This window comes from Lycium barbarum, chromosome 2 (genome assembly GCF_019175385.1).
Source record: "Lycium barbarum isolate Lr01 chromosome 2, ASM1917538v2, whole genome shotgun sequence".
Classification (NCBI taxonomy): Eukaryota; Viridiplantae; Streptophyta; class Magnoliopsida; order Solanales; family Solanaceae; genus Lycium; species Lycium barbarum.
The window spans coordinates 140,977,281-140,999,254 of NC_083338.1; the positions used below are offsets into that span (position 1 = coordinate 140,977,281).

Below are 21,974 nucleotides of genomic sequence, written 5' to 3' on the forward strand. Positions count from 1 at the left end.
AAAAGGCACATACAAACGACCACGACCCAACCGTAGGTATCATCTATTAAGTTGGGGGAGGGGTCTAATTCTCCAATCATGGTAATTGTAGTATCTAAAAGTCAAGAATATTGGTTCAGATGACTAGAGTCTATCCAAATTTGCCTTCTAAAACAGTGAATGAAGCAAATGTACCACTTTGTATTTTGTTCTGTGCAGCAGTTACTAGAAAAGAGCACAAGTAAGAGAGAGAGATTGGAAAATGATGCTGCCAAAGATTATTATCACATACCTGAAGTGGAATATATACAGAAGAGACAACATCAAGTTTTAATATCTCCAAAACTGATATGCCACCATCTTTCAGTAGCTGCAGTATAAAAAGAGCCACTTTTATTTCTTAGAATCGAGCACCACTTTAAGGCTAGGAGAAAATAGAAATTTTAACATAAAAAGTTGGAAACCACTGATGAATACAAACATACATGAATCTCACTGAACTCCATCTGAATATCAACCCGCGTACTTTCTCCAATATCTTCAAAGGATCGGGATTTTGTGCCTCTCAGTTGGATGCCCATAATGTTATTCTCAACCATAAGGCCCACTTCACCGTGCACAAACTTCATATCCAGTTTGGGTAGCACAAAGCTAAGCTATCAAACAAATACAATAATTATGTCGATCAGACTCTACATATCTTCCCAGCATTCTTGTGGAAAAAAAAAAAAACTAACTTCCAATCACTAAGTTATGCAATAAGCGCAAACAAAACTGGAGAAGATAAACAAATTAGATATAGATAGAGATGTCAAATTTGATCCATAGATGTGTAAATCTCCCAGAATTTAACAGGTTGGGTCATAATATTTCTTACCGGGTCAATTTGGCCTGTACCACAAGCTGACCGATCTTTTGAATGGGTCAACTTGGGCTGCTGAACAGGTCAGCTAATCAACCCGTGAAGTAGCATAACAACCCTGTGTTTCATCAACGAGAAAGAGGGAGTTGGTTTGCCTAGCGTTGACGGCCCCAATACTCTAAACTATTTTTCTCTTGTTTGTTTCCCACTCTCGGCACTTGGATACTAAATTAACAAATCCATGTTTTCTGTTTATCAGTGTTTTTGCTTATTCTTTCTTTATGAACTTTTTTTTTCTTGGTTTATTCTGTTCGCCATAAAGGTGACTACTTACTTCCAGTACAGTAACTAATACTTATATACATGTTTATATACACAAACACGCACCAACTAGGGAGACATTACTAGATGGACAAATATTTATAAGTGAATAGCATTTGAATCCAAATCTTTTAATATCTTAACTTATAGTTAAGGTAGAAAGGAATGATCCAAAACAAAAACAAAAACAAAAAAAGGAAAATAGTGAATTATTATAACCTAAAGGGTAGCTCTATTTTGGATTCCTTGAGCATTCGTACCATTAGCAGCGAGTGGAGTGATACTAACAGCGAAGAACCTAAGGAAGTGGAGGATCGCCTATGTTAATTGGTGCTTCATGGTAGATGTTCAGGAAAAGATGTAGATCATCTTTTGTTGCATTGCCAATAGGCGGGCACCGCCTGTTGTCGAAGGTCCTAAATTGGTTTGGAATACAATGGGTGATGCCAACAGTACAGTGAAGGTTTTGGTATACTGTATACGGGGTTTCCCTATTATTTATAAAACTGTTTACCGTATCAAAAGAAATTGTATATCGTCGACGCTCCAATTGGCAGGTATGGTCATGCGAATGTTGTGATGTGTCCCACATTGGTGGAGAGATGGATTGTTGTCTTCTTATATGGTCTTGAGCTAGTTTTTGGGGTTGAGTTAGGCCCAAGGTCAATTTCTTCACATCCAGATTACAAAAACAAATCAAAGCATCGAGAATACTAGTATATCACGACTTTAAACAGTATTTGAACACATGGTTTAGCCATTATCTTTTTGGAAAATTGTAAAAGTTGAAGTGTATTCCTAGTTCCCCTGAAGGTGGAGAGACTTTTTGGGATTCAAGATTTAGAAGGAATTTTCAAGATTGGGAAGTGAACGAGTTTCAAAGTTTGATAGATTTGCTTCATAGGCAAGTCAATCCGGTGGATAATCCCGATGTGTGGTGGTGGGGCCTGGGAAATAAGCGAGTGATCTGTGTGAAGTATTTTTATGAGAAACTTTGGTTAGAAGGAGGGTGATTTCCATGTAATACAATATGGGTTCCAAGTGTGCCGAGGAAAGTGTGTTTTTTCACTTGGCTAGCCACAAGAGGGTGATTTTGATGGCAGAAAATCTTAGAAAACGGAAGGTTGTCTGTGTCAGGTGGTGTTACATGTGCAAGGAGGTGGGGGAGGACGTGGACCATCTTCTTCCGGTAAGATTGTGGTGCGATATGTTTAGGTGGTTCCGCACTCCTTGGGCTATGCCAAGAACTGTGAAAGCGTTGATGGTCAGTTGAAAAGTGGGAGGAGGAGGAGAAGACGAAGGGCTTGGGACGTGGTTCCGCTTGCATTGATGGAGTCTGAGTTTTTCTCAGTTGAGAACGAATCTCCGCTCCCTTATTTTCTTTTGGTGTAAAGAGAAAGTTCCTTGTTGTATAGAGGATAGGGTAGAGTTTGTAGAGAATCATATTTTGTAGGTTCTTTACCTTTTGGTATATCCCTTGTATATGGCTATTTTTTGGCCATGTTTATGAATGAAAATACTTTTACTTGATCAAAAAAAATCCTAGTTCCTCTGAAACAAGCAATAAGCTCAAGGAATTTAATAAAGAACAATCTATTACATAACTCAAAGACATGGAACCAATGTTGGTTTGGTAAACTTAAATTTATTAGAAGGAAAAACCATCTATGCATTATATAACAGAGCCAGCTACAATGGCTATTTCCTCTCTCCTTCATTATGCACTATTTCACTGCATTTCATTAATTATTCCCGAAAAAGGGAGACCATTTCTATAATCTTTTTTGTTTATTGTTAGACCCTTTATATAATCTAAGATCCTCCTTCCTTTCATATCCTTGTACTTCCAGCTTCTTTCTCCTTGATCATTCTAGAGAAAAGCTTAAAATGCAATTATTATAAACCTATATCCTATAACAAATAAACATTTAATAATAGACAAGTCAACTGTGAATTTGACAAGCACAAAGCAATAGAGGACCAAAAAAAAAAATTTTGATAAGGTAGCAATAAACGACAAAATATATTGTCAAGCTTGTTGCAGAGGGTGGGGATAGAGAAATAACTAACCTTTTCAGGGAACATTGACGCATATTTCATAAGAGCCAAATTAGCTGGCTTTTCAGCAGTACCAGATTCATTGACTGACTTTACAGCTACATCTGTAGAAGAAGAGGCATCTTCACCTTTCCTTTTAAGTAACAGCTCCTCATTCAGATCAATGAAAACGTCACCGGTGGCAATATCCACATTCCTAACAACCACTCCTGCTTCCCTAAATAAAAAGGAATACAACACAGCAGACTAGTAACAATGCACACAGCCAAGATCAGATAAAATATCAAAATCTGCTTTTTTCATGTGAATGTCACAATTGCAAAGAACTAGTTCTCTTTTCCATTATTGGGAGAACTAAGCAAGCGACAATTCTAGTTTAGAACAAAAGATCTGCAACAGGCACATACTAACTGTACATAGCACAAGCAACAACAATATACCCAGTGTAATCCCACAAGTGGGGTCTGAGAAGGTACGATGTACGCAGCTTTACCCCTACCTTTGTCGGGTAGAGAGGTTGTTTGTGATAGTTTGTACAATGGAGGCTATATTTTCGATGGATTAAAGATTTTTTTCCTATAAAGCTTAAAAGGAAATAATATGGTTGTTATAACCATAACCTGCTCTTTGTCCAGCAAAGACAAACAAATGCCCATTCCATTGATACTGGAGGACTTAAGCCAAAAGAACCACAATGGATGGCTAAGTCACATCCATGTGCAATGTCCAATTGAAGCCATTCCTTCCTTACAAGTAATTTCTTTATTGACAAGACTAAATGTTAGTTGCTAAACATTGGGATGTTTAGAGCATCCTTTTCCTAAATAAATCTATCGAGTCCATCTTCCTTCTTATAAAGACCTTCTGATCATCGATGAAGCTTGCCACTAACTTTAATGTTTTCCCAAAGAACTTTCAGGATTGCTAAAGTCAAGACACTTCTAAGGTTCTCTCAATATTTCCTAGAAACTAAACCTTGACATGATAAACGGGAAATTATTTCCTGACTCACTTTTTTTTTTTTTTGATAAGGTAAGGTTTAGGAAATTATTTCCTCACTCACTCTGTCTTCTTAAGCTTCAGATGGTCTTTCACTTTCTATCCCATTTTAATATGGACAGGAAGCTGGAAACCCAGTACTCCAATGGACATTGTGAGTCCAACTGCTGCTCTTTTACAAATAAGGAATTTTACGAGATTCTTTCTTACGATTGACCAAAAATGATGTGTTTTACATGAGGTGGAAAAAGATTTTAAGAGGTTTTTGTCATTCATTCACAGTATGTCAGTGTCAAGACTCATCTTACGTGCATTAAGGCACCTGCCCATTACCCCTCTTAGGCAATTTTTTGAGATAAAGGATGCTATTGGAATTTCCCTTTAAATTTTTTGGGGCTATGAAAACTTTAATAAAGGAGATTCTACTTGTTTATACATTATTAGCTATAGCTTAGTGCATGTGGAAAAGAGAATAATAATAAGAATAATCAACAACAACAACAACAACAACAATAAGTATGCAAGCATTGTTATAAGTTCATAACCACGCTATTAGTTGCAGCATATGGGATAGAGTGGTTGTTTAAGCATTCCTAAAGGCTGATATAGATTTGCGTTAAATAACTGCTGATGATTTGAGGACATATATTTATTAGCTCGTTACTGGTCTTTGCACATAAGCTTCTTCTTTCTTTTTGTACTATATTTACTTCAGAATCTTGATCAAGATACTGAAAACAAAATTCATACTACTTCCATTACAAAATCAGATACATGAGTAGGAACAGATTCTGTAATAGCGCATAACCAAACCTAGTGCTGAATGTTCAGATGTGCATATAATATTGTAGTCTTTAAAGGTAAGCTATGGTGAAAAGAACATGTAGATGCAGAGATGTTCCATCTGATCATTCCATAATGTAAAAGCGCTGATGTTTTAGAACATCAAAATGCTAATGAGATTCATGCTGTTAATGTTTGGACGTGGAATATGTACATGTATTTCAAAAGCTAGAATCAAGGGACATATTCGACCAGCAAATACATACCAACAGAAACACCGTATATAGACTAAGCAGAAGTCAAATTTAAAAAGCTACAGAGCTCCCGTGAATTGTCAATTACCGAAGCAGTTGATCCAATTACATAAAAGCTGAAACAAAAATGAACAGTTGAAAGAGGGTATACCTATCATGGCCAAATTCACACATGAGCGAAAATTCTTCACAGCTGAAAGGAGCAGAGACCTTTTCTGTCATGGCTAGTAATCTATCGCTGGAGGGAAAAGATCCAGCATGCTTTGATGATTGATCAGAACTGACTCGTGATTCACCAAAGTGAACAACAATAGGAGCAAGTAGCAACTTGACAAACAATTCTGGCTTGGATCCACCATCTTTAGATAAATCAAGCGTCAACTCTTTGACCTCAACAGTAGCTTTTGGTGTCTACATAGTTTATACATACAATCAGCATGTATGTGAAATCCATGAGAGACAACTAAACAAGTTAAACAAATGCACCAGAAAGCAATAGGACTGTAACATAATGTCCACTAAAGAACAACTTCATTCAGAGCCTGTTTGGCCTAGCGGGTTTGAGGCGAAAAGCGCTTTTTTTTTTGGAGAAAACGCACTTTTTGGGGATATTTCAAGTGTTTGGCCAATTAGTAAAATTGTTTTTAAGTAGAAGTAGAGGCAGTTTTTCTGCGGTTGGGGAGAAGCAGAAGCAGAAAATTATTTTTTTCAAGACAAAAATATCCCTACCATAAATAGATATTACCAAGTATATCCCTCATTAATCCATTAATTTTTAATTAATAATTCTTTTTAAAATTTTACGTAGTATAAAGTTAGATTTCACGTTTGTAATAGACTTTTATAATTTGTGGAATGATTTTGAATTTTATTTTGGTTGTAGATTTTTTGTATATTTAAATCATCGTGTTGATATTATATCAATATTTAATTATTATTTTTTTTAATTTATATATGTATTATATTTATTGAAAATTTTAATATGTACTTTAAAATTTTAATTAAATAAAAGTAAAAACTTAATTAAAATCTTTCATAATAGATATTTAAAATAATCTCTCTCTGTAAAATAATAACACAATCTGCTTATTAAAAGCAGTCAAAAGCACTTTTCAAATGAATTAGCCAAACACAAACTGCTTCTCACCAAAAGTATTTTTTTGGAAAGCACTTTAAAAAAAAAGCACTTCTCAAAACAAGCATTTTTTACCAGCTAGGCCAAACAGGCTCTTAGCCCATCATTACAGTGAGATGCTACACAAAAACAACAAGTAATTGCAGGACATTAATTCCTCCATCAAGTCCGTGACACCTAACTTGATAAAGCATTCATCCAGTCAATGTCTAATAATATACATGCACCCAACACAATAAGCATTGATGACCATTTTTGCCAACACCGCCAGTCAGAAGTATCTCCCAAATATCCAGTTGTTGGTTCTTCCTAATATTCAATGCCCAAAAGTCAAAACACTATAAGGGAAGTGTAAAAGAGTCTCCTTGCATTTTTATCCATATGAAATTATTTAAGAGAAAGAGAGAAATAACAAACAAGAACACACTAATATCTGAGAATCTGAATCTTACAGCTATTTAGATCTTGTCTGTAAGTTGCAGATTACATTATTAGCATTAGTATAGAGTAGATCACTAGTTTGGCATATTTAGTCATTATCAGTTAACATGGATATGCATATTTTACCACAAGTCAATGCATACTTTGACGGATATCTTATAACATCAACCTCCACTGCAATTCTGACATGTATGAGTTAAAATAAACTTAGACCGCTGCCAACCACAAGCAAAAGCAATGCAATTCCATGATTCATCATATGAACTTGCATGCGAAGAAATATTATGTCCACGAATCAAAGATGATTTAAAGCTACACTAGTAAGCAAAATCTTCAGCATCCAAACAGTCAAAATGTAATAAACTAAAGAGCTGAAACGATTGACAGAAGTGTTTCCGGGTACATGAGTAAAGTGGATGCGAGGAATTCAACCAATCATGAGCACTCCTAAGACTAAGTTTATTGATTAGAACAATGGTTACCTTGACAACCAACTCAGTCACTGAAACCGACAAAAATCTGGCCATATTAGCTACAACCATCCACTTTCCTCTACCTGACTTGCGAGATTTACGAGAACTCGCCTTTTTTGAGATTTTACTGGAAGCCCTCATTACAACTTCTAAATCACATATTAACACCTGTAGTTTTGGATCCCTGGATAAAAAACCAACCCCCAGCTTGACCAAGGATTGCCGAATACTGAGTCTAATTTCGCCAATGGATACAATTTCAACTGCACCCTGTAAATTTTTTTCATAGTGACATGAGAACAAAGATTAAAATAATTAATGAACCAGAACAAAGAGAAAATCTTGCATCTAAAATTGTCGCCTTAAAAGTCAGTAGTCAAAAGTTGAATCAAAGATAAACTGAAAGCAGCTAAGTCACTCCCTTCAGTGAATTCACTAAATGGGGACCTCCCAAGTCACTGTGCACTCCTGTGCTTGATGTAATTACAGTGGCAGCTTTTCTTTTGAAAAGACGCAAAAGAAGAGAGGAAAAAAAATAGAATGATCCACATGCACGAAAACTTCTATGCTGGAGCCCGAAGACAAGATGCCAAAACGAATCTTTGAAATCTCGGACCACAAAAAATTTCTAAAAGAAAAAAGCTTGCTGCCATTATTTTGCAGAATCTCTCGAAACAGGGACTCCTTTTCAGGTCAGTTCACATTAAGGAAACCAGAAGAGATGATATCACTCGAAGAATGGCATTAAACTCTGAAAATGGCCACCCAGACAACACACCCAGTGAAATCCCGTGGGGTCTGGGGAGGGTAAAGAGTACGCAGACCTTACCCCTACCTTGGGAGGTAGAGAGGCTGTTTCCAGTAGACCCTCGGCACAGTTGACCAGAAGATAATATACAATAAAAAGAAAAGAGAAAAGTAAATATGATGGACCATTGAACAAAACCCTCAAACCACACAGCATAAAACAGATAAACCCACATCTAAATTTAGCTCAAAGTGAATAAGAAAGAACGACCTTGTTGAACTTCACGCTCACATCTCTCATACATTTCCATCCTCCAACACGGAATGAAACAGATGCTCCCATGACTCGGCTTAGAATCCAAGCCAACATGCTGGAAGCAAACCTGAGACAGGAAAGCGGCAGACCGTGAAAGTTCAGTAAATTTGACAAGAAAAAAAAAAGTAAAGTAATCATTCAACATCATGAAATTGAGATTATATGTAAATTCTCAACTTTAAGTACCAACTCTATTATATAGAACTAGACAATTTTTTTTATCTTAGCAAGCTTAATAGAATTATAGAACTAGACTTCAAAAGATGCAATATTATGCTGAAAAAACACCTTTGCAAAAATCTTATAGGTTCCATTATTTATTAGGTCCCTTTTTATAAGCTTCACTTGTAAGTTTGAAGTCCTTGATATTTATTACTACCTTCGTTGTTAGTACAACAGGTATCAGTACAATAAAGATGCTTCTCTCCTCAATTATCCTGGTGGAGTGAAAAAAGCATATCACATACATTAGGTAAAAGTAAATAACTAAGTATATGAAGTTATACTTGGGCCCATTTGGTTTGCAGCATAAGATAGTATAATACAGTATAAACTATGTATTAGCTATACATTGTTTGGTCACTCTTTTTTGTTGTCCCCATAAACTTTGAATTAGTTATGCATTCTTTGGTTACTACTTTTATTGTCCTAAAAGACAATTTCCGCATAACTTATATAGGAATTTATGTATAACTTTATGCTGGAGAGAGTGTGTGGAATAAGAATGCAGGAATTAGCAATACAAGAATTAAAGTTACAACATGACAAACATAACCCTACATGCAGTAACCAATAATTTGTTTAAAAAAAAAAACATACTTTAAAATACACTATAGAATAATTCTAAACACAATCTATATATTATATTACCTACATTACAATCCCTACATTTCAATCTATGCACTATAATTCATGCATTATCCCTACATAACTTGCTCATTTCATTTTTATGTTTATTTTTTTTGATAAGGTAAAAATATTTATTGACAATTAGGGGAACAACCCCGTACACAAGCCGTATACCAGAATAGAGAACCTACATCAAAATAAGACTCTCTAAAGAAGATGCCCGATCTTCTATACAAGTTGGGGTCTCATGGGAACACCAAAAGGAAAATAGAAATAAAAGACTATTTTGCAACTTAACAACATCTTGTTCAACCTTTTCAAATGCTCTCCTATTCCTCTCTCTCCAAATAACCCACATAATTGCTAAAGGTGCAACATTCCATGCCCTAGGACTTTTATTCCCCCTCCTGACACCCTAGCTATGCAATGCCTCTTTCACTGTACTGGCATCACCCATCACCCCAAACCAATTAAGAATCATCCTCCACAACCGGTTAGCCACTTGACAATGTCGTAGGAGATGATCTACATCTTCAACCGAACTTTTGCACATGAAACACCAACTAACATAAGTGATCTTCTTCTTTCTCAGATTTTCCACTGCCAATATCACCCCCCCTCGCAGCCAACCACACAAAGAAACATACTTTCCTCGGAGCCCAGGGTACCCAAATAGCACAATGAGGGAAAACACATACATCTCTGCTTAATAACTTCTCGTAAAAAGACCTTTTTTTTTTTTTTAAATTGAACTTCTCGTAAAAAGACTTAACAGAGAATAATCCAATTCTACTCTCCCGCCATGTTAGGAGGGGACGGGGGCGAGGGTTAGGAGGGGTAAGTGGGTTAAAGGAGTCTCTAGGTTGAGAGTAGGGTCTTGGAACATTGGGACGTTAACGGGAAAGTCCATAGAGCTAGTTAAGATTCTTAAGAAGAGGAAGATTAATATAGCTTGTGTCCAAGAGACTAAATGGGTAGGTCCTAAAGCTAAAGAGGTAGACGGGTATAAGCTGTGGTTCTCTGGTAGGTCGAAGTATAGAAATGGGGTGGGCATTTTAGTAGATAGTGATTTAAGAGACCAGGTGGTAGAGGTTAGGAGAGCCACTGATAGGATGATGTCGATTAAAGTGGTCGTTGAAGGACTCACTTTGAACATTATTAGTGCTTATGCGCCGCAAGCGGGCTTAGGCGAGGAGGAGAAGAGGCGCTTTTGGGAGGATTTGGACGAATTAGTGGGAGGCATACCGCCTACTGAGAAGTTATTCGTGGGAGGTGATTTCAATGGGCACATCGGGCCTATTTCGGGAGGTTATGATGATGTGCATGGAGGCTTTGGCTTCGGGGACAGGAATGGAGGAGGAGTCTCACTTTTGGATTTTGCAAGAGCTTTCGGGTTGGTGATAGCCAATTCGAGTTTCCCAAAGAAGGAGGAGCACTTGGTAACCTTCCGTAGTTCAGTGGCTAAGACCCAAATTGACTTTTTACTCCTTAGGAAGGACGATAAAGGTCTGTGCAAAGACTGTAAGGTCATTCCGAGCGACTATCTTACAACCCGACATAAGCTCTTGGTGATGGATCTAGGGATCAAGATGCCGAGGAAGAAGAGGGTCGTGGATGACCGACCTAGGATCAGATGGGGGAGTTTGACCACGACTAGTGCCGTGGAGATGGGAGAGAAATTGAAGGTTATGGGCGCCTGGGATAGCAGTGGGGATGCGACAAGTATGTGGGATAGGACGGCTAGTTGCATTAGGGCGGTAGCAAGGGAAGTGTTGGGGGTCTCGACAGGTAGTCGTGGCCAGCATCGAGGGGACTGGTGGTGGAATGGAGAAGTTCAAGGGAAGGTGGAAGCAAAGAAGGTGGCGTATGCGAAGTTGATAGAAAGCAAGGATGAGGTGGAGCAGTGGACGAATAGGGAACTTTATAAGATGGCGAGGAAGGAGGCGAAGTTGGCGGTTTCGACGGCAAAAACGGCAGCTTTTGAACGCCTTTATGCTGAACTAGAAGAGAAAGGAGGGGATCAAAAATTGTTCAAGCTAGCCAAGGCGAGGGAGAGAAAGGCACGTGATGTGGTTCAAGTGAAGTGCATCAAGGACGAGCATGGCAAAGTATTGGTAGAGGAGACTCTCATTAGACGGAGATGGCAGTCATACTTCTCCAAACTCTTAAATGAAGAAGGGGACAGAGACATTGTGTTGGGAGATCTAGAACATACTGGAAGGCGTCAAGATTTTGGGTATTGCAGGAGTATTAAGGTTGAGGAGGTTAAGGGTGCTGTTCGTAGGATGCGCAGGGGAAGAGCGACCGGACCTGACAAGATTCCTGGGGAATTTTGGAAGAGTGCGGGCCCGACAGGTTTGGAGTGGCTGACTAGGTTGTTTAATGTCATCTTTAAGACGGCAATGATGCCTGAAGAATGGAGGTCGAGTGTAATGGTCCCTCTATACAAGAACAAGGGAGATATCCAGAGTTGCAACAACTATAGAGGTATCAAGCTACTAAGCCATACTATGAAAGTGTGGGAAAGGGTGGTGGAGATGAGGGTGAGGAAAGGCGTGTCTATTTCAGAGAATCAGTTCGGATTCATGCCGGGACGCTCAACTACAGAAGCCATCCATCTTGTGAGGAGACTGGTGGAGCAGTATAGGGAGAGGAAAAGGGACTTACACATGGTATTCATTGACCTAGAAAAGGCTTACGACAAAGTCCCAAGAGAAATCCTATGGAGATGCTTGGAGGCTAAAGGTGTACCTGTGGCGTACATTAGGGTGATCAAGGACATGTATGAGGGAGCCAAAACCAGGGTAAGGACAGTAGGAGGAGACTCAGAGCACTTTCCAGTTGGGATGGGGTTGCATCAAGGATCAGCTCTTAGTCCGTTCTTATTTGCCTTGGTGATGGATGGATTGACGCGGCAAATTCAAGGTGAGGTGCCATGGTGTATGCTTTTCGCGGATGACATAGTCCTGATCGATGAGACTCGTAGCGGAGTTAACGCTAAGCTGGAGGATTGGAGACAAACTCTGGAGTCTAAAGGGTTTAAGCTGAGTAGGACCAAGACAGAGTACTTAGAGTGTAAGTTTAGTGAAGCACCTCAGGAGGCCGGCTTGGAAGTGAGGCTTGGTACCCAAGTCATCCAGAAGAAAAGTAGTTTCAAGTATCTTGGGTCTATTATGCAAGGCAGCGGGGAGATTGACGATGATGTCACACATCGTATTGGGGCAGGGTGGATGAAATGGAGGCTTGCTTCCGGAGTGCTATGTGACAAGAAGGTGCCACCACAACTTAAGGGAAAGTTCTACAAAGTGGTGGTTAGACCGACTATGTTGTATGGGGCGGAGTGTTGGCCAGTTAAGGTTTCTCACGTTCAAAAGATGAAAGTTGCTGAGATGAGAATGTTGAGATGGATGTGTGGCCACACCAGGAGTGACAGGATTAGGAATGAGGATATTCGGGACAAGGTGGGAGTGGCCTCGGTGGAAGACAAGATGCGAGAAGCGAGATTGAGATGGTTTGGGCATGTGAAGAGGAGAGACACGGATGCCCCAGTGCGGAGGTGTGAGAGGTTGGCCATGGATGGTTTCAGACGAGGTAGGGGTAGGCCAAAGAAGTATTGGGGAGAGGTAATTAGACACGACATGGCGCAGTTACAGCTTACCGAGGACATGACCTTAGATAGGAGGGTTTGGAGGACCCATATTAGGGTAGAAGGCTAGTAGATAGTCTCATTACCCTGCCTTATTAATAGTCGCATTATCGTAGTATAATTTCTTGTGCTCTAATTTATGCTATTATGCTATTATCTGTTATTTCCTGTGCTTTGATTATTCTATGTTATCTGTGTCGCTTGCGTTACTTCATTTCCATATTGCTTTGAATCTCTTAGCCGTATCTGACCTCTTTTTATGTTTTTATTGAGTCGAGGGTCTCTCGGAAACAGCCATCCTACCTTGGTAGGAGTAAGGTCTGCGTACACTCTACCCTCCCCAGACCTCACGTTGTGGGATTTCACTGGGTTGTTGTTGTTGTTGTACTCTCCCGCCATGTCCAAACATCTGATTTATCTATCAGTATATCCTGCCCATACAGTAACTCAACCAAATTATGAAATTTTTCCAACTCCCAATCCTGTAGATTCCTCCTGAACCTCAAATCCCAATGTACCACCCCTCATGAGACCTATAAAGATGCATTGGACTGTCATCTCCTTTTAGCAAGACACTCTATAAATGTTAGGAAAAACTTCCTTAGCTCATTCTCCCCATCCAATTCTACTCTCCCGCCATGTCCAAACATCTGATCTATCTATCAGTATATCCTGCCCATACAGTAACTCAACCAAATTATGAAATTTTTCCAACTCCCAATCCTGTAGATTCCTCCTGAACCTCAAATCCCAATGTACCACCCCTCATGAGACCTATAAAGATGCATTGGACTGTCATCTCCTTTTGGCAAGACACTCTATAAATGTTAGGAAAAACTTCCTTAGCTCATTCTCCCCACACCACTTATGCGTCAGAAACTCACCCTGCTACCATCCCTAACCCTGAAGGAAGTATGTCTACTAAAATCTTCCCCCTTGATACTGTTCCTCCATAATCCACAACCAAACAGTGTTGTGATGTTTTTAACCCTCCATCCACCTTCCGTTATGCCATACTTTTCCACTACCACACCTCGCCAAGGCGCATTCACCTCCACCCGAGACCTCCATAACCACTTCCGTAACAAGGCTTTGTTGAAAAACAAAGATCTTTCACGTCGAGTCCTCCTCACTCCTTCTGAGATGTGAACTCTCCAATTCACTAAGTGAAACCTTTTAATTCCTTCCGTTGTACCCCATAGAAAATTTCGTTGAAGTCACTCCAACTTTTCTGTCCCCTTACCTGGAGCCTGCATAATCGACATGAAATATGACATTCTATAAATGATAGGAAAAACTTCCCTCAGCTCATTCTACCCACACCACTTATGCGCCCAGAAACTCACCCTACTACCACCCCCAACCCTGTAAGAAGTGGTCATGGTCACTACCCAGTGTAATCCCACAATAGTGGGGTCTGGGGAGGGTAAGATGTACGCAGCCTTACCCCTACCTGGGTAGGGAGGCTGTTTCCGATTGACCCTCGGCAACCCTCCTCCTTTATCCGGGCTTGGGACCGGCAATGTGAGCGAGCTCACACAGGCGGAGTTCAACCCTGTAAGAAGTATGTCTACTAAAATCTTCCCACCCCTTCATAATGTTCCTCCATAACCCACAACCAAACGGTGTTGTGATGTTTTTATTCCTCCATCCACCTTCCGTAATGTCATACTTCCCGCTACCACACCCGTCCAAAGCGTATTCACCTTCACTCCAAACCTCCCTAACCACTTCCCTAACATCGCTTTGTTGAAAACCTAAACCAAATGACCCCTTAGTTTAAGTGCCCCATACTGAAAATGTACGGACATGCACTTTGTACAATGCGCCTATAAAATGAACCAAGTTTGTGGTGTTCTTGTGTTTCTTTTTCCTCACAAGATAACAGAGAATTGGTGAAAAAAATAAATGTTGTTCAGCCACTAATGAAGTCCAGAAGAAAAAAAAATATTGTTGCTGCATTTCTTGGGCGATCAAGGGCTATTTTCTTTATACCATTTTTCCGAACAACAGTATTTTTCAGCCGTTTTCTAACGGCTTTTCTACAGTCTCTTGGGATAAAATGTATCTGATTAGTTTATCTCGTCTATTTCTTAAGGATAATTCCAACTCGTATATTTATTGTTGAACTCCCTTTACTCCAACAAGGCAACAACGTCATTTGGATTTGATGATGTTGGTTCCATATTACAGCATTCGGTGCCCCCAGAATTTTGGTTCTTCAGTTGAGCTATTACGCGTAGGATGTAGACGTGTGTCACGAGTTTGAATTTTGTGTGAACCAAGTTTTGTACTTCAAGGGTGGAGGATTAGACCGACTATCCACCGAATTTCAGACCTTGAAACAACAAATTTCTTTGATTCATGATCACTTTGGAACTCGACTGAAGTTGCAAATCTTTTATCTTGTGCTTCTCCAATGAGGATTCAAACACTCATATTTGTTGTTAGTTTTCTTATATTAGAATTATGATACAACCAGTAAGGTGTAGAAATTAAGACACACTATCAAACTCCCAGTCATTTATATTGCGTCTAAAAGTGAAGTTCCAGCTATTTGCATAATTGTTTTCTCTTCCTATTCTACTACTCTAGGTTTCCCTCTCAACTAAGCGCATGGAGTTGCTCTGGGCTTCTCTGTAGCTCTAAATTCAGCCCAATCGAGCCACTAACATTGCTCTAGACCCACTCATTAGCTTGTTGGGCCTACTTTGTCTCCCTCTTCTCAACGCCCAAAATTTCGTTGAGCATTCTATCGACTTCAGAAAAACAAAAAAAAAAAATCAAATCAACGTGTAAACCCTAGACCAAGGTCACATGTGCGGAGGGTGTCAAAGAATGCTACATTTCTCCCCCAACAATTGTATAGGATCTCCAAAGAAGTTCAAATTGTCCTAAAGCTACTGCACCTATGGCCTTAAGGTTTTGCATTATGACGGTATCTAGATTTTAAGCTGGTCAAACCATCTTTTAAGCTCTTTTTAGATTTTTGCAGTGTTTGGCAATTTTGAAAAGTGTTTAAATAAGTTACTAAAATGTGCTTAAAACAAGTCAAATCATAAGTTGGGCAACCCAACTCATGGTTTTTTGGCTTAAAAGTTATTTTGGGTTGACCAATAATTTTACCATTTTATCCTTTATAAGTTTTTCTAATTCTAATTCCAACAATACCCAAAAACAAAAGCTTAGCCTATTATTTTCATTTCTTATTTCTTGTAGGTCCTCAATTGATGCCTCCATTTTCGGCGTTTCTTCTCCATTGCTATCTTCCTTCCTTCTCTCCATTTCGGATGATCGGTACATATCACTTGTTGCCTTCCTACAGCCCTCAAGGATTCAAGATTGTTAGCTACAGAATTTAATACTTTTATTTTTAACTTCAGTCCTCCTTTATTTATGTTCACAATAGTTTTCTTTTTATTTTTCTTTGTAATCTATCTTTTTATTTTTAGAGTCTCATCTTCGTTTATTAAATAAGCAACAAACCTGTTTGTCCCACGAAAAAACAAACACCAAATATTTTGAAAATTCAAACTAATATTTAGCACTAAATATAGTAACTAAAAAACAATTATCTAAACAAAGATAATTTTTTCTACAATTTCTAGAAAATTCTCCAAAAACAACATATTCAATGTTAGCAAATTTAAGGACATTTCAGTAATTTTATAGCACAATGTGTTTATAAGCACTTTTTTGCCAAACACATCACTGCTTCTTTTCACCTTCAGCACCTTTATCCAAACACGTAACTGCTTGTTCAAAAAACCAGCTCCAACGCTTAAAAGTGCTTTTCAATACTTGACGCTCAAAAGCTGTTTTTATTCAGCCAATCCAAACGTGCTCTAGATGCTCAAATTCGTTCACATAAATAACTTATCTAGTAATGATGCTTTAAAGGATTATTCAGACAACATAACACGGAATGCATCATGATTAAGATGCTGCAGCGCAGCAAGTGCACCTTGTCATCCTAGGCCTTAAACCTTAGTTTTGCGAGACCAATTCAGAAGACATTCGGTGGAGCTATCCCCAGCCGTGCTTATCCACTTATTGCTGAAGCTATGCAAAATTAAAGCTATACTTTTGCAACATGGCACATAGCATATCAATAAGTTCCCTACAGAAGATATCTTACCGGACAAATACAAAGAAAATAGAGTTAAGCTAGAGAAGCAAAGAGATAATTGTCCAACTACAATTATCATGCTTTCACATGAAATATTCTTTATTTTTCCTTATGCAGAGAGTGACAGAGATGTTCTTCTACTTGGTTCAAATCCCACCGCCAAACCCCTCCTACCAAAAAAAAAAAAAAAGGGGAAATTGCTAATACTAATCTGTAACAACATCAACAACATACCCAGTGTAGTCCCATATGTGGGGTCTGGGAAGGGTAGATTGTACGCAGACCTTACCCCTACCTTGTGAGGTAGGTACTGATACTAATCTATTAAAACCACAAAATGCTACTCCCTCCGTCCCAAATTATGTTACACTTTTCGGTTTTCGAGTGTCAAATTGACTTAGAACTTTTGAAGCTAAATTGGATTAGATCAAGTCAATCTTCTAAGATTAAAATTTATATATTTGAAAAACTACATAGAAAAGTACTACAAGTTGAAACTTTTCTCATATCAATCTGGTGAAAAAAATACATCTTAAAATGTTGGTTGAAGTACATGTTGTTTGAATCTCGAGGGAGTAGTTCAATCGGGGACATATATAGTGCTATTAAGACAAATTATGCCAACTAATTTCTGTTATACAATTCAACAAACAACATACGAGCACACATATCAGATCAATCAATAAAGTCAAATTGATAAATGAGTAGTAGTTTGACTTAAATTTGACTTACACGAAAATAGTCCATAGTATTATTGAAGCAAATAGGAATCCAAATAGAAACTTCGCCGGTGAAGCATCCATTGTGGACCGTCCGATCCTCTTAACAAATATCGCCTCTTAAACACTGTTAGATCATTGCCTTCATTTTTGAGTGAATAAATAATAACTGAATTAAACTGAAGAGAAAATTAGGGAATTTGAGTTTTACATGTTGTATATGGTGTGCAAACGAAGATCAAATGGGTCAATTTTGGAAGAGAAGATTTAGAAAAGGGAATGGGGGAAGTGGAAACGAAGTGATTAATAAAATAAGTTACTATTATATATTTATAGAGAAAAAATAAAATAAAAAGAGTTGGATCTAGGAATAATAAGATATTTATGGTGTAAGGATTTTAAAGAAGAAATTGGGGAGAAAGTGTTGTTTTACTTTGAGAAATGGAGGAGACTATTGAGTTGGAGAGGATCTGGTGCGGTTGGATGTACGGGGAACTATTCTGATTTTCTTTTTTTCTTTTTTTTTTATTTAATTGGTTTCTTTGATGGACGTGCATCAAATGTCTTTGTTATAGGAGTATGTTAATTGACTAACTTGTCCGTTTTGGGATTTGAGCTCCTTAATTAATTCAATAATTGACTAAACCTTAGGGGTTGTTTTTTGTTCAAATTAAGTTTTGTAGATCAGTAAGGCATGGATTATACAACAACAACATACGGAGTATATTCTCACAAAATGGGGTTTGGGAAGAGTAGAGTGTAATCATACCTTACCCCCATCTCATAAGATAGGGAGGTTGTTTCCACTATTCCTTTGGTTCAAGAAAAGGCATTTCCAAAAAGGTTAGATAAGAATTTACAGGAATTATGGTGAGAGATTATTTCTTATTAAATATTAAGTTTGTTGTATTGAAGAAATTAATTTTAAATATTATGAGGTTGAAAGAAATGTACTATTAAAAAGAAATGTAAGTTGTGATTGTTTATATATACTCTTTAATATAAGTGTTGATCATTGTAAAACAAAAGTATTTGGAAACATGCATGAGGGTGTTTTATCATTTATTTGTTTTAATGAGTGTAGTGCTAATAGCGGTATCATTTTATTTTATTTTTATCTCGTATAAAATAATATTTAATTTCCATACAACTTATTCATGTTTATTTTGCGAGGGAAAATCAAAACAACACAATATTTAAAATTATGCTAAATTTTGTCACCTTCTTATTTTACCTGCTCGAGCAGATAGATATATGAGCGGCTACTAGCTTACACGCTCAGGGGGGAAAAACACGGTTGCAAATACCTAAGCAACATTTGGAAAGACTTTGGCGACAGATCACTTGCATGTTTTGATTTTTGACGTTACACCGCCTTTTTTAGCAGCAGTTATGGCGATAGACACTCCGCGAGCTTCTATCTTTGACTTGTAAGAATTAGTAGTAGTGTAGCTAGTCCTGTTTCTAATACCCATTTTTTTAATAGAAACAACATCGACTCCCCCCATCTCTCCCATAGTACATGCAGTTTGAGCACTTACCCTTACCCTCCGTAGTTTTTTCTATGAACAATTTGTAAATTCGATACCATGATTTTTTCTTACAAGACAACCAAATAGGCCATTGAGGGTCATTTAGTTTGTGGATTACAAATGTCAGTCTCATGATAAAATACGGAAAAAAAAACTATCCCATATTTAATTGAATTTGGAATAACCTATGGTATCCTTACACTGAATGTGGTCTAATTTCAGAAGTCTCTCAGATACTTGCCATGCCTTTCAAACTAAACAATGGTGGGTCATAAGAACTACCAATTACATATGGAAAAAGGTAATGGAAGCCAAGTTCTTTAACTACATTCATCATTTTATGGCTCGATGGAGTACTGGGCAGTCTCAAAACTAAAAAAACTTTTTGCTCAATAAAAGAATATGTGGATAACAACGTAAAAGGTGAAATATTAGTTAAGGTATGTGGATTTTTTGTATGACAACAAATCAAATTTGGCCCCTTATATCTGATACAACTTGAAATAACCTTACAACAATAAATCAAGATTAAAGAGGTCTACATTTATGGAATTTGGGACTAGAAAAAACTTCAAACTCAACCAGAGGAGGACACTAAGAAGAGGATCAAAGAACTCAGTATCAAATTGGATAATAACAAGAGGGATGAGGCCATTTGTATCCCTAACACTACTGGACAATTCACAGTTAGTTCCTCTTGAGACACTTTTAGATAGAGAAGGAGCACTAATAGTATCATCAACAACATTTGGCATAAAGATGTTTCATTGAAGATATCTTTTCTCAATTGGCGGGCCACTGGAGATAAGCTCTCTACCGAAGAAAAAGTTTTCAGATTTGGATTTGAAGTTGATCCCATTTGTCACTGTTGTAATAATAGCAGTTTGACTAATGTCATTGAAGACACAAATCATTGATTCTGCCAGGGAGATCATGCTAGAAGGATTTGGAGGTTTTTTGCAGGGCTTCTAGGAATAGATCACACCGCCAAGAACTTCAAGATAATGATGTTCAGTTGGTGGAACTACAAAGCTCAAAACAGCATTGCCATATTTATGACCAAAATACTCCCTCTTATCATAGTCTGGGAGATATGGAAGTCGAGATGTAGGAATAAGTTTGAAAACTTGAGAATATCATTTTATAGAACCAAAACTTATATTTTTTGTATTATTTTACAGATTCTACAAAGCAAATTTGGAAGAGCTAATCTAGGAAAAGACTAGAGCTCCAATTTGCAGAGCTTGTGAAGCAGTTATTGAACACATAACCTCAAGAATTGGCAAATGGATCGAACCAACTCCCCAAACAGTTAAGACTAACAGTGATGGAACTTGTCTTCTTGGTATATGTGGAGATGGAGAAATTATTAGAAATATTTAAGGAAAAGTTATTTTTGCCTACTCCATACCCACAGGACCAGGAACAAATAACATGGCAAAAGTAGAATTAATGTTATTTGGCATTAAATGGTGTGCTGATAATGATCACATATTCGAACTGATCGACGCTTCGTCGTTTGTGTCGTCAATCAAGATCTGTCAACAAGAAGAGAGAAAGACGGAATACTCGACGGAGCGTCGAACTGGTCGACGGCACCGTCGAATGGATCACATCGCTGAAGATACAAAGGACGGAGGAATCGATGGATCGTCGAACGATCGACGGTCTGTCGATCTTGCTATCAGGGACAATTTTGTCAGTCGCTGCTGTGCGTTTTTAGAGCCTATTTAAAGAACATTTTAGGTTATTTTTAGGGGCCAGTTTTCATTTTTATGCACGTGAACAAAGTTCCATTGGTGGGTGAGCATTGATTACTCCACTTTTGGAGCTTAGTGAAGACAATAAGATTCCATTTTCCATCATCTTTATCACACTTTGTAAGCTTTATGTCTCATATATTGCTTACTACTTTTGAGACCATCATGTGTGAGTAGTTTTTTTAATCAAAGTTGTAGACCCAAATGATGGGTGTTATGTAATGGGTGTCTAACATTGTATATATATATAATGGGTTGTGATGTGTTTTATTATTTCTCACATTCATTGTTAGTTAGTGGTTGCAAACACTTGCTTATGCACAAACCCTAGTTTATTTGGAAAGATGAACTAAGGTGTGATTTGAAATAATATAACAAAGACTCGGGCGCTAACCCTCGTTTAATGAACTCACTTAGGGATAAGATGAGTTCTACTTGACAGATTTAATCGATCTTACTTACAACTTTTCTACATTTGGGAAAATCATGAAAAAAAAATACTTTCTAACTATTGGAAAATATTAGAAAGTGCATTAGAGATTAAGTGCATACAAAACCCCGACCCATTAGAAATATATCATATTGATACCCATAGCATAACATCTAATCACCGCGGGGACACAACTTTGGTTCTCCCAATCCAAACAAATTCCAAATACTTCAAAATAGTGAATACAAACCAAATCTCTCCTCTATACTATTCAGAATAAAATTAAAGTTTCTAGAGATTAATTACATAAATAATTAGTACTTTTTTCTCTCCATATTCCCTGTGGGATTCGACCCCAACCTTGTTTGGGTTACTATATTTGACAACGTCCGCTTTACGCCATTAATAGGTGTAATTTGAGCGTATCAATGAGTAAGTGACAATTATTATTTATTTGGCCAAACTCATCGACAGACACCTGTGGTCGTCCACTTCTTTTACTTGCGCACCTAAAGTGACCCTTGTTCCATTTAGACACTTC

At 37.9% G+C, this 21,974-nt stretch overlaps 1 protein-coding gene across 2 annotated transcripts in view; it reads right to left on the reverse strand.

Annotated features, from left to right (window-relative positions):
- The window catches only part of LOC132627648 (protein SABRE), a 39,783-nt gene extending 21,670 nt beyond the window's left edge, over positions 1-18,113 (reverse strand). The window contains exons 1-7 of one of the 2 annotated variants that reach the window (XM_060343108.1): positions 17,725-18,113; positions 8,324-8,435; positions 7,315-7,575; positions 5,408-5,667; positions 3,233-3,437; positions 465-635; positions 272-349 (exon numbers count right to left, since the gene is read on the reverse strand). In XM_060343108.1, coding sequence (XP_060199091.1) covers positions 272-349; positions 465-635; positions 3,233-3,437; positions 5,408-5,667; positions 7,315-7,575; positions 8,324-8,435; positions 17,725-17,795 — 1,158 coding nt within the window. In that variant the 5' untranslated portion in view covers positions 17,796-18,113. Of the gene's footprint in view, positions 1-271; positions 350-464; positions 636-3,232; positions 3,438-5,407; positions 5,668-7,314; positions 7,576-8,323; positions 8,436-17,724 lie in introns of those variants that run through there. The other variant, XM_060343109.1, reaches the window with a different exon arrangement.
- Between the last annotated feature and the right edge of the window lie 3,861 nt (positions 18,114-21,974).